The sequence below is a fragment of the Onychostruthus taczanowskii genome, unplaced genomic scaffold (genome assembly GCF_017590055.1).
Source record: "Onychostruthus taczanowskii isolate IOZ18803 unplaced genomic scaffold, ASM1759005v1 scaffold84, whole genome shotgun sequence".
NCBI lineage: Eukaryota > Metazoa > Chordata > Aves > Passeriformes > Passeridae > Onychostruthus > Onychostruthus taczanowskii.
This window is the reverse complement of record NW_024506332.1, coordinates 1,130,769-1,143,531: the sequence shown is the minus strand read 5'-3', so window position 1 is coordinate 1,143,531 and position 12,763 is coordinate 1,130,769. Positions and strand designations below refer to the sequence as shown.

General features: G+C 60.5%; 2 protein-coding genes across 5 annotated transcripts in view; both read right to left on the bottom strand.

Annotated features, from left to right (window-relative positions):
• BIN3 (bridging integrator 3) overlaps positions 1-3,391 on the bottom strand; it is a 44,448-nt gene extending 41,057 nt beyond the window's left edge. The window contains exon 1 of one of the 2 annotated variants that reach the window (XM_041424907.1): positions 3,326-3,391. In XM_041424907.1, the coding sequence (XP_041280841.1) occupies positions 3,326-3,333 (8 nt within the window). In that variant the 5' untranslated portion in view covers positions 3,334-3,391. The remainder of the gene's footprint in view (positions 1-3,325) is intronic. The other variant, XM_041424908.1, reaches the window with a different exon arrangement.
• Positions 3,392-7,853: 4,462 nt separating this feature from the next.
• On the bottom strand, positions 7,854-12,468 carry EGR3 (early growth response 3). Of its 3 annotated transcripts, none has more exons than XR_005954120.1 (3): positions 12,210-12,468; positions 9,223-11,178; positions 7,854-7,958 (listed from the first exon to the last, which is right to left on the bottom strand). XR_005954120.1 is itself a non-coding variant. In XM_041424939.1 (2 exons), the coding sequence occupies exons 1-2, from the start codon at positions 12,361-12,363 to the stop codon at positions 10,139-10,141; spliced, it is 1,194 nt and encodes a 397-aa protein (XP_041280873.1). In that variant the 5' UTR covers positions 12,364-12,468; the 3' UTR covers positions 7,973-10,138. The 3 variants fall into 3 exon arrangements, 1 of the variants encoding a protein (XP_041280873.1); XR_005954121.1 differs by having other exon boundaries at positions 7,865-7,938; XM_041424939.1 differs by lacking the exon at positions 7,854-7,958 and having other exon boundaries at positions 7,973-11,178.
• Between the last annotated feature and the right edge of the window lie 295 nt (positions 12,469-12,763).

Here is a 12,763-nt window from a genome sequence, read left to right as displayed (position 1 = left end):
CACACACAGGGCCGGACTGAGGGCACACACACAAACACACACACAGGGCAAGACTGAGGGCACACACACACAGGGCAAGACTGAGGGCACACACACAAACACACACACAGGGCCGGACTGAGGGCACACATCCATGGCCAGACTGAGGGCACACACAGGGCCGGACTGAGGGCACACATCCACGGCTGCACTGAGGGCACACACACACACACACACCCAGGGCCTGACTGAGGGCACACTCACACACACACAGGGCCGGACTGAGGGGGCACACACACACACACACAGGGCCGGACGGAGGGCACATGGGCATGGCTGCACTGAGGGCACACACACACACACAGGGCCGGACTGAGGGCACACACACACACACACACACCCAGGGCCTGACTGAGGGTGATTGTGTGGCCGCCGTGGCGCTGGAAGCCCGCAGGCTCTGAGCTCCTCGTGCGTCAGCCGCGCTCCGGAGGGTGACGCGGCCGGAGAAGAAAGACACTCAGAATTCCCCGGAGTTCCCCCCGCTCGCCGGGCAACTGCTGGAGTTCTGGATGCTGAGAGTTTTACATTTTCTGTACAGACTCTGACCCCCAGGAGAGTGCTGCGTTTGACCTGAGGCTGTGGAGAAGCTTTCAAAAATTGATTGATAGCACTGGGATTACGAGTGTGGAGCTGGTTACAAGTGTGTGACATCACAGGGTGGAAAACTCAGAGTTTGGGGTTTTAGAATATAGTAATAAATATGGAGCAAGATGGAGGTTTTAGGATAGAGGCAGGTTGCCCTTCTTTACCTTCTTCTTCCTTCTTCTCCATGGGTTTGGGTGCTTTTTGTAACTGAACAGAAAAGTTCACAGTGCGGGCTTTGTGCAGGCTCTGAGCTCCTCGTGCGTCAGCCGCGCTCCGGAGGGTGACGCGGCCGGAGAAGAAAGACACTCAGAATTCCCCGGAGTTCCCCCCGCTTGCCGGGCAACTGCTGGAGTTCTGGATGCTGAGAGTTTTACATTTTCTGTACAGACTCTGACCCCCAGGAGAGTGCTGCGTTTGACCTGAGGCTGTGGAGAAGCTTTCCAAAATTGATTGATAGCACTGGGATTACGAGTGTGGAGCTGGTTACAAGTGTGTGACATCACAGGGTGGAAAACTCAGAGTTTGGGGTTTTAGAATATAGTAATAAATATGGAGCAAGATGGAGGTTTTAGGATAGAGGCAGGTTGCCCTTCTTTACCTTCTTCTTCCTTCTTCTCCATGGGTTTGGGTGGTTTTTGTAACTGAACAGAAAAGTCCACAGTGCGGGCTTTGCGGGATCAGTTATTCGGTTAAAACTGAAAATAATTTAGGTATCATTTCTTAATTGGATAGATTAACCTTAAAAGACCTTGTACCAAGAGACAGTTAACCATTTTGTGCCTTGCTAATGAAAGACTGCAGAACTCATTGCTGTGAGACTGTAACTGATAAGAAATAACAAATATCAGAGTCTAAACTATCATCTCAAGTACCTTCAATCTCAGCCTCAACAGAGGTAGAAAAAGGAAGCCAAAAACCAGCAGGCAATGACCTTGGATTCCTCCCCAGAAAAAGGCAAAAACAGGCAATCTGCCAGAGAAAGGGCTCCCAGAAAAAGCCACATGTGTTGTGGTGACAAGGGACAGTCCCTGGGGCTGGATGGACACCAGGAATTGCAAGTGGAAGTGTGGATACCCTGCACCCAAATTATTCCGTATCCAACGTGTGAAGGGATTAATTATCCCTCACATTTTGGCCCTGAAGCTCCTCCTGGACCAGAGGGTCCCTTCCAGAGTCCCTTTCCTCAGGCTCCCTGGGAAAAGTTGTCTCCAAAACCTCATTAGCCAACGCTGTCCATAACTGTTGATGTTCTGAGATGAGTAAAGCAAAACCAAAGTGATTCCAGGGGATAAATGTGTATTTTTAGTCCAAATGCCCAGTTTTAATCAGCACCTGTGTGTGCCTCATTACATTCTCGCAGTACATTTCCAAACCACAACTCCACAGCTCCCAACCCAAAAAATTTTCCATTGTCACCATGGAACTCAGCCTTCCAGGCAAGGAAAAGCCCTTTTAGCTCTTGATCCATCCCATCCTTTGCCTCTCACAACAGTGCTGGATCTCCAGAACCACCCAGGATGAGAAACCACACACAGCAGTCCAGATTAATTACTAATATTATTGATTTCTAATACAATTCAAATAAATAAGCACCAACGTGCCCAAATGGAGCCCTCATCAGTTTGATTCAAACACATGGGAATTCTTCTTTCCTCTTTTTTGAAGGAAAAAGCTTTACTTTCATGGAGTTGAAGGTGGTTTTCCAGCATTTCAGAGCCAATGGGGACATTGGGGGCATTGGGGCACCCTCCATGTACCTGCAGCAGCACCTGGGCAGGGAGGAGGGGGAGCGGTGGGAAGGGCTCAGGGGGTGCTGTGGGGAGCACAGGTGAGGGGTGTGAGGGGTGCACACCTGTGGGGCGGCTACAGGGACAGCAGGGACAAACCTGGCCAGCACTGGGACAAACCTGGCCAGCGCTGGGGATCCCACCAGGACAAACCTGGCCAGCACTGGGGCAAACCTGGCCAGAATTGGCACAAACCTGGCCAGCACTGGGACAAACCTGGCCAGCGCTGGGGATCCCACCAGGACAAACCTGGCCAGGACTGGGACAAACTTGGCAAAGACTGGGGCAAACCTGGCCAGCATGGGGCAAACCTCTGGCCAGAATTGGCACAACCCTGGCCAGCACTGGGACAAACCTGGCCACCACTCGCTGGGGATCCCACCAGGCTGGGGCAAACCTGGCCAGCGCTGGGGATCCCACCAGGACAAACCTGGCCAGGACTGGGACAAACCTGGCCAGGACTGGGGACCCCACCAGAGCCAGCACCGGGGCCTCTCCAGGCCCATCAGCGGGACCCACTCCGGGGCCAGCAGCGGGCCAAGCCAGGCCAGCGCTGTGAACCCACCGGCTCCGCTCCAGGGCCTGCAGCGGGGCTCCCACCGGGGCCCGGCTCCTCCTCACCCGCAGTGCCCTCGGTGAGGAGCCGGGACCGGGCGGGCCGGTGCCAGCGGCTCCGGTTCCCCCGCCCTGCCCCGCTCCCGGTGCCGGCGCTCCCTTCCCCCTGCCCTGCCCCGCTCCCGGTTCCTCCTCCCTGACCCAGTCCCGGTGCTCCCGTTCCCCCGCCGTGCCCCGTCCCGGTTCCTCCACCCAGACCCGGTGCCGGCGCTCTCGTCCCCCCGCCCTGCCGGCCCCGGTTCCTCCGCCCTGGCCCGGTGCCGGTGCTCCCGGTGCCCCGGGGGTCCCCCCGCACTCACCAGCTCATCTTCCCCCTCCGCCCCGCGCCGCTCCCGGAAGTGCCTCCGCTTCTGGCCCCGCCCCTTCCGGCAGCGCTCACCCCCCGGGGCCGCGCGCCGCGGTGACGCCACGCGGCGGGGGCGTGACGTCACACGGCGGGGGGGGTGTGACGTCACGGGCAAGGCGCGGGGGAAAAAGACCCCGAAATTCGCCCGGTTTCGGTGCAAGGGCTGGAATGGGGCGGGAGGGGGTGGAGATAAACCGCTGGGAGCTGTGGAGCGTCCCCGGGGTGGGCCAGGAGAAGGAATTGCCTGGATCACCCCTGGGTGGGAATGGAGGAATTGCCTGGATCACCCCTGGGTGGGTGAGGAGGAATTGCCTGGATCACCCCTGGGTGGGTGAGGAGGAATTGCCTGGATCACCCCTGGGTGGGTGAGAAGGAATTGCCTGGATCACCCCTGGGTGGGTGAGAAGGAATTGCCTGGATCACCCCTGGGTGGGTGAGAAGGAATTGCCTGGATCACCCCTGGGTGGGTGAGGAGGAATTGCCTGGATCACCCCTGGGTGGGAATGGAGGAATTGCCTGGATCACCCCTGGGTGGGTGAGAAGGAATTGCCTGGATCACCCCTGGGGTGGGAATGGAGAAGGAATTGCCTGGATCACCCCTGGGTGGGTGAGGGCATGGCGAGGGAATGCCCAGGAACATCCCAAAAGTGGGTGAGGGCAGGAGCATGGAATGCCCAGGAACAGCCTGGAGTGGGCAGTGGCACAGGGAGGGGATGCCCAGGAGCATTCCAGGGGTGGGCGAGGGTCAGGAATTGCCTGGGATTACCCCTGACACAGGCGAGGATGCAGCAAAGGGGCTGTCCAGGGGCACCCCTGGGGTGGGCGAGGGTCAGGAACTGCCTGGGAGCGTCCTGAGCTGGATGAGGGCATGGACAGGGGTGCCCAGGGTTATTCCCTGGGGTGGGCAAGGGCACAGGGAAGGGATTCCCGGGGACATCCCGGGATGGGTGTGGGCAGGGGGTGCCCAGGGACACCCTGGGGTGGGCGAGAGCAGGGGGAGGAGCAGGACTGCCCCAGTCGAGGAAATCCAAGGGGCATGCATGACCTTTGGAAGAGCAGGAGCACCCAATTTTGGGCAGAAACCCCCTGAACCCATCTTGAGGAGGCTGGCCAGGGCTGGGAGGGACAGCAAAGTCCTTTTGGTGACCAAAAACCCGCCGTGCCCTCAGCACTGACCCATCAGCCACCTCCATCTGTGAGCCCGGCATGCAGCAGAGCCCCCCACGATCGGGGTGCCCTTGGAGCCCCTGTTCCAGCCCAGGGTGCCATCCTGGGGCTGGGAAGCAGGGCTGGTGCCAGCAGCCACATGGCAGCGCACGGGGCGGCGGCGCGGGCCGGGCGCCAGGGGTGGCTTTATCAATTAGCAGGTGGAGGTAAACAGCACGGTAATTACAGCCAGCGAGGATGATGCTAAACTGGGAAGGTGTTACCGACACCGCTGAGGACAGGGATTAGCCCAAAAGGAGCAGGGGGAGGGGGCAGATCCGGGGGGGGGGGCACCAGTGCCAGGGTGGCACCCCCCACCATTGTCCCGTTTTGTGCAGGATGGGCAGGAGGAGCCAGGCTGGGTGGAGAGGGGACGTTGTGAGGTGGCCTGAGGGGGAGGGATCGGTTTTGGGGTGGGCAAAACCCTGAGGGGAGGCAGCCAGGAGGGTCCCCACATCCCCATCCAGGTGTGGGCAGGGTGAGGAGGAGGAGGAAGGCTGGGGCCAGGAAGGTTTTGCTGCCAGCTGGGCCAGGCTGCTGCTCCCGGCCTGTCCCCAGCGTGATGCCCCTCACTGTCACCTCGGGGCGCAGGGGAGGGGACAAGACAGAGCTGGGACGAGCCTAGGTCTGTCGTCCTGATGGTCACAGGACTCGGGGAGCATCTGCTGTGGTGGCTCTGCCCTTTGTGTCTCTGTCCCAGGAGGATGAGTCTGGCCCCTTCCTCCAGAAGGGATGGGGATGGATCCACATGGTCCCACGGGGTGGGAGATGAGGTCAGATGATCCAGAACCATCCAGGCCTTCTGTGGGTGATATCTCCTGCCAGGCAGTGGCAGAAGCTGAGCCAGAGGTGAGAAGATCAGGGATCCCATCAACATCTGTACTCCAGCTGCAAACCAGGAGCTTCTGGCTGTGGGTCCTCGTCGCTCCCAACCCCAGGGACGGAGTCTCAGCTCATGGTGCTCCTCCTGAGCAGCAAATCCCATCCCATGGAGGCTCTTGGATCCAACCACATCCTGCAAAGCCCTGAAGACCCTCAGCAGGGAGGAGCGAGGTGTTGGTGGCCTCCTCAGGACCCCGCCGCTCCCACTGAGGAGGCAAAGGCAGCAAGTTCTGTGGAGCTGGTACGTGACTGGAAGCCCTTCCCTCCTCCCCAGAACACAGATAGCCCAGAACGGGGATGGAAAGTGCCGTGTTTCCGTAGCAACCAACATTTTTCGTGCAAGGTGCTGCACGCACTCCCCGCGCTTTGCCACCCAAGGGTGCTCCTCACCTTCCTGCTGCGCGCCAGGGGGGTCCTGCCCAGCGGGATGCCCAGGCCCGGCTGGCAGAGAGGGTCCCCAGGGCCTGGTGGGCTCTTTCCCTCCTCCTTGCCCGCAGAAGGAGCCCAAAGCGTTGGTGCAACGTTGGGTGGCTCCTCACTGGGGCAGCTCCTCTGCTGTGCCCGTTCCCAGGATTTCCAGTGTTTTCCAGGATGAGGCACCGCTGGAGATGGGCAGCACCAGCAGCACCAGCACCTGCACAGCACCCTCAGGTGGCGCTGGGGACCGTGGTGGCGCTGCCTGGGGGTGGTGGCTCTGGTTCCTGCCCCCCTGAGCCACACACGGGGACACCACAGGGACACCGGTGGCTCCCAAACCATCCCGCAGCCCCTGATGGCTGCAGGACCTCCAGAGCACACAGGGAAGGACAATCCCAGCTCATTCCAATCCAGCCTCACGTGGCCACCAAACACTCGGCCACCAGGAATCCACACGGAGGAAACCTGGTGCAGTGCCAAAGCCAAGTCCTCAACACCACAAGATGCCGGCCCTGTCTGGGCCAGCTGTGCCCTGAGTCAGAGCCTGGATTTTCCCCAAAATTAAAGCCTTTCCAAGCCAGGGAGCGCATCAAACCCCCTGGATGGGCAGAGCTGCCCTGGAATGGCCGGAGCAGCAGCTTTTCCAGGCCCGGCTGCAGATCCAAATCAAAAAACAGGAAACCTGACAACGTTGCCAATGCTTCCAAGCCCTGGGAACACCAGGAAAGACCACGGTGCCGATGCCAACCACCAGCACTGCCAGCAAGGCCTTGGGACGAGGGCACTTGTGGGGTGCTCAACCCCAGCAGAGCTGGACCCGCGCGCACCAAGGGGCCCCCAGAGCCCGGTCTGGGATCCTCCAGCACAATCCCAGCTCTGGGATTCAGGCTCTATCCCCATCCCTGGGGAAGGATCCAACCACCACACGCCACCACTCCAAACATGCGAGCGCCTCCAAACTCCTTCTCCCACTCGTTCCTCGTGCCCGTGCGAGCGCCAGCGCTGAAACCCAGCGATTTATTTTTATCCCGAGCGATCCAGGCTGGGAAAAAAATCCCCTGCAGGCGCTGTCCCCGGGGCGATTTGGCGAAGGGCGCGGGAGCATTACCGGCTGAAGCGGCGCGATCCTCTTTGGTGGCCCAAAGTTATCCCGGCAGCCGCGGAAGCCGCCGGCAAAATGGTGACGGGGTCAAGGCGGCGACGGCACGAGCGGGGAAAAACAGGATGGGAGGTCAAGGGCAAAGCAAGGACGTGGCGGATTTTTGGGGAGAGGGTGGGTGCCCCCATGCCGATCAGGTTCCCCCATTCCAGTGGGGTTCCCCCATCCCGGTGAGGCGCCCCCATCCTAGTGGGGTTCCCCAATCCCGGTTGGGTTCCCCCCATCCTGGTTGAGCTCCCCCATACCGGTCGGGCTCCCCCATCCTGGTTGGGTTCCCCCATCCCGGTTGGGTTCCCCCATCCTGGTCAGGTTCCCCCATCCCAGTGGGGTTCCCCCATCCCGGTTGGGTTCCCCCATCCCAGTGGGGTTCCCCCATCCCGGTCGGGTTCCCCCATCCTGGTTGGGCTCCCCCATCCCAGTGGGGTTCTCCCATCCCAGTGGGGTTCCCTCATCCCGGTTGGGTTCCCCCATCCTGGTCAGGTTCCCCCATCCCAGTGGGGTTCCCCCATCCCGGTTGGGTTCCCCCATCCCAGTGGGGTTCCCCCATCCCGGTCGGGTTCCCCCATCCTGGTTGGGCTCCCCCATCCCAGTGGGGTTCTCCCATCCCAGTGGGGTTCCCTCATCCCGGTTGGGTTCCCCCATCCTGGTCAGGTTCCCCCAACCCGGTTGGGTTTCCCCCATCCTAGTGGGGTTCCCAAATCCCGTTTGGGTTTCCCCCATCCTGGTCGGGTTCCCAAATCCCGTTTGGGTTTCCCCCATCCTGGTTGGGTTCCCCCCATCCTGGTGGGGCTCCCCCATCCCAGTCGGGTGCCCCCATCCCGGGGAAGCTGGGACGCGAGGACGGAGCCGGTCGCCTTCGGGGTTGCCCAGCGGGGTCCTGCTGTGCCGTCCTGTGGATAGAACTGAAGCAGAGGGAGGGGGACTGAGAAAAAAAAGTGGGTTACTTTTTTTAAAAAAATCATATAAAAAATAATATTTAAGGAAATACAGCACTAGGAAAAAAAACTCTGTACAGACAGGTTTCAAAGTCGCCCGTAAAGAGACACAGCACCCACTTCCCTGCACATTTCAACCATTTTTACACTCCCCTTACACATTAAAACCTTGGTTTTTTTTTACTTTCCAAACCAATATAGATCAATTTAAGCAAATAAAGATATTTACTACAGATTTTGATTGTCAGCAAACACAATATATTTACTGCATTAGCATTTGCTCACAGTGCAAATGGTACAACAATACATCAGTTCAATATTTCTGATTTTTTCCCTTAAAAATGCTGTATGCATTAACTATCATATTTGCATTACAACATGACAAATGAGCAAATGAAATGTGTGTGAAAATTATCACCTTTTCACAATATCAAGCATAATTTTTTTTTAACCTTAGTATAAGGTACTATAAATCCAAGAAATAAAAACATCCACAAAATATATTACATCTGGTATGATTTTTTTTTTCTCTAAGTACTCAACTTTATACAAAAGTCTTTCAAAAAATATCATTCCCTTAGGTTTGTGTGGTTAAACCTGCTTGTGGTTTGTTTTTTTTTTTTTTTTTTTTGTTCCTTTCAGTTCACATAAATTAGACTGCATTCTTCCTCTTCTCTTTATTTTTTGTACGTTTTTAATGTGTTTTTTTGTGTTTTTTTTTTCACATGCAGACATCAAACCTGGATAGCACGACCTTTTGGCAACAAAGATTTTTTTTTCTTTTTAAGTCATTATTATTTTTGCTTAGTTTAGCTTAAATGTCTGAGCACAGTTTTATTAAAACAAAAGAAGAAAAAAATCAGAGCAGTCATGCAATGACATGCACATACCAGAAGGAGAAAGAAAAAAAAATAATAATAAAATAGAGGACTAATTGATTTTTCTCCTCCATAGTTGGGTGGTTGTTTTAAAGTGACCAAATAAAATAAAATAAAAATATCTCACATTATAAAAAGTATTCAGCAAAATACTGGGGTGCTTTTTTTTTTTTTTCCCTGTATTTCTGTAAAGAATTTCCCTTCTGCTGAAAACAAAGAAAAAAATAATAAAAAGGAAAAGAAAACAAAAATAAGAAAACAAACCCAAAAGCTGCTGCCGGGACATCACTCCCCGCCGCCCCCCGGAGTTGGGGGGACCCGCAGAGCTGCCCCCCGCCCCACCAGCCTGGCTTGGGGGGCTGAGCCCTCTTACCTCCAACACGGGGAGCCGGTGCTTGGGGACACGGGGGGGGACACAGGGCCGGGGGGGGCAACGGGGGCTTCAGGCCCAGCGAGGAGAGGAGCAAGATGAGCTCCATCCATCCATCCATCCATCCATCCATCCATCCATCCATCCATCCATCCATCCATCCATCCCCTCACGGATCCTGGAGCGCCCAGCCCCGGGGCAGCCGGGCAGGACGGGACCGGGGGGGGCCGATCCTGGAGCAGCCAGCCCCGGCAGGGCGGGCGGGTCGGACCGAGCCCCGGCATCCAGGTCAGCCGGGATTATTCCCGGTATCCGCTGCCCGGGCAGCCCGGAGCCGGGCCGGGTGGGTGCGGGCGGGATGGAGCCGGGAGGTGCCGGGTGAGGGCCGTGGGGTGCGGGAGAATCGGAGCCGGGAGAGCCGGGATGGGGCAATCCAGCCGGGATCCGGGCGGTGCAAGTAATCCAGGTGCGGGAGCGGGGATCCGGGAGAGCCGGGCAAGGAGGGCGCGGACAGCCCGGCCCGGGGCGGTGCGGGTGTGGGCAGCCGGGATCCGGGAGTTGCGGGAGCGGGCGGCCGGGATCCCGGCAGTGCGGGCGGCCCGGCCCCGGGCAGTGCAGGTGGAAGCAGCCGGGATGTGGAAGGTGCGGGAGCAGGCAGCCGGGATCCAGGTGCTGCGGGCAATCCCAGCGCGGGCAGCGCGAGTCCGGGCAATCCGGGTGCGGGCAGTGCGGGTCCCATCGATCCAAGTGCAGGCAGGATCCAGGTGCGGGCAGCCTGGACCCGGTCAATCCGGGTGCGGGCAGAGCGGACCCGTCGCAGCACAACCCCGGTATCCTGAACACCGTGGGGTTCCCCCCGGAGCGGTGCCGAGGGCAAGGGGAGGAGAAGGGGTGCCACCGCGCCGCCCCCCACAATCCCTCAAGCGCACGTGGTGACGGCGGGGGCGAGGGCGACGGGGGGCGAGGTGGTGGCGGTGGCGGCGGGGGGCGCGGCGGGGGGCTGCACACCCGAGCCCTTCTCGGCCTTCTTCTCCTTCTGCTTGAGGTGGATCTTGGCGTGCCGCTTGCGCTCGTCGGAGCGGGCGAACTTGCGGCCGCAGAACTCGCAGGCGAAGGGCTTCTCGCCGGTGTGGGTGCGGATGTGGGTGGTGAGGTGGTCGCTGCGGCTGAAGCTCCGCATGCAGATGCGGCACTGGAAGGGCTTGTGGCCCGTGTGGATGCGGATGTGCCGGGTGAGCTCGTCGGAGCGGGAGAAGCGGCGGTCGCAACCCTCGGCCGGGCAGGCGTGGGGCCGCTCGTGCAGCGGCGTCTTGCTGGGCCGGTTGGGATACTTGCGGGGTCGGATGGGCTTGAGCGTGAGGGGTGGCTGCGGCAGCCCCCCGAAACCCGGGTGGATCTGCTTGTCCTTGAAGGCCTTGATGGTCTCCAGCGGGGTTATGGGGGGCGGGTTGACGCGGATGGGGTCCAAGCTCTGGAAGGGTTTGTGCTCCGTGATGGTGCCCATGTCGTTGGGGTGGTGGTAGAGGTTATAGTCTGGGATCATGGGGAAGAGGTTGCTGTCCAAGGCGGGCTTGGCCGCCTGGTAATCCTGGGGGGAGTAGGTGAGGCCAGGGTTGCTCTGGGGGTCGTGGAAGGAGACAGGCTCTGGGTAGAGGTCACTGCAGGAGGAGTAGGGCGGCAGCGCGGGGTACATCTGGTCCACCTCGCCCTGCGGCGGCCCCATGCTGCCCGCCGAGCTCTGCGTGCTGGTGAGCGCGCCCGAGGACGGCGGCACCCCCAGGATGCCGGCGCTCATCAGGCTGATGATGTTGTCCTGGCACCAGTTGGAGGGCGAGTCAAAAGCGAATTTCCCCAGGTAGGTGACAGTCTTGTTGCCCGGGGCGGGTTGAAAAGTGCCCGAGTAGGAGGACAATTCCTGACCGGCCTTTTCGTTCGCTAAGCCAATGTCCATAACATTATCTGCAAAGTGCGAGAGAAGTGGGGCAGGGTAAGCCGGGAGGGCCCGGGGATGCACCGGGGGATGCTCCGGGGGATGCTCCGGGGAGCGGGGATGCACCGGTTCCCTCTCGCCTCGCTCCCCCCCTTCCCCTCGCTGCTTCCACCCCGCGTATGCGGCGCTGCCTGCCGGGGGTCCCGACGATGCGGGGCCGCCCGCGCCGCCCCCGCGAGGAGCTGTGGGTGGGTGGTGGGGGGGGGGGACACCCCACCGCCGCGCCGCCGGGGGAAGGAGGTACCTGCGGCTACAGGTAGGCTTCCTCCCCGTCCAGCCCCGGCAGCGCTGGGCACTCCGCGGAGCCGGGGCTGCGGCCGCCGACGCCGTTACCAACTCGCCGCCTTCCCTGCGCCGAGCCCCGGCGAGGAGAAACACGGGGATGGGGAGGGGGGGTTTAGCCTGGCGGGGCTCCGCGTGGGAGCGGGGACACGCGGGGAGCACCCGCCCCCGCCGCCCTCGGCGCTCACCTGTGCCCCTCAGATCCTCCCTCTCTCCTATCCGCCCCCCGTTTCCCCCAACCCCGCGCTCCGGGAAAGTCGGCGCCGCGTCCCGGGGAGCCCACGCCGCCGCCGCCGCCGCTGCGGGGTGTGGGGGGGCGGCTGCCACGGCCACGCGCGTCCGCGGCGCCTCCGCACCCGCGCGGATCCCGGCGCGGGCGGGCGGCCCCTGCGCGACACGGGGGTGCCCGGCCTTCCCCTCGTCCCCTCGGCCCTCCGGCTTTTCCACCCGGGTTCTCCTCCCCACGGAGCGCGGCCGCCGTCCCCGTACCTGCGGCGGCGGCTCGGCGGCGGCAGCGCTCGGCGGAGCCCTGCAGCGATCGCGCGGAGACACGGCGAGGAAAGGGGTGGGTGGGTGCGGGGGGGGGACGCTCCCCAGCCCCAGCTCTTCCCTTCCCTCCGAGGCTCCATGACACCCTACCCACAGCATCCTCCTCCTCGCCCCACCGGCTCCCCCCCTGCTCCTGCCTTTTCCCCATTTTCCTTCCCTCCCGCTTTACCTGCAGCCATCTGGTTGTAGTGAGCCACCGAGTCGCTGGTGCTGGAGAAGATATTCAAAGAGTTGGGGATCTCCTCTGGGTACAGATTGTCAGGCAATTGGTTCATCAAAGTGTTCATGGTCCCCGGCAGCTTCTCCAGTAGTTTGCCTGTCATAGCACTGGAGGAAAAGGCTGGTTCAACGTGGCTCCGAGCTCGGCTCCCGAGGAAACAACATCCGAGTGGCAAATCCGTGCGAGGGAAATCATGCAAGAAGAAAAGTTGGGGATTTGGGAGGGTGGGGGGGAGGGAAAAAAGGGGGGGGGGGGGGGGGGGGGATTTAACCCCTCCTCTCTCTCTCTCTCTCTCGCCGGCTCCCGGCCCCGGCCCCGCTTCCCCCGCGCTCGGCCCCGCTCCGCTCGCCGGTTCCTTCTCTGCCGCCCGACTGCTCCGCCGGGGACTCCGCGGGGCCTTTATGCGGGAGCGCTCCGTGACGTAGCTGCCCATATATGGACAGACAAAGCCGAGCCGAGGCCGAGACGTCACAATGGAAGCTCCGCACAATGGAACGTTGGGG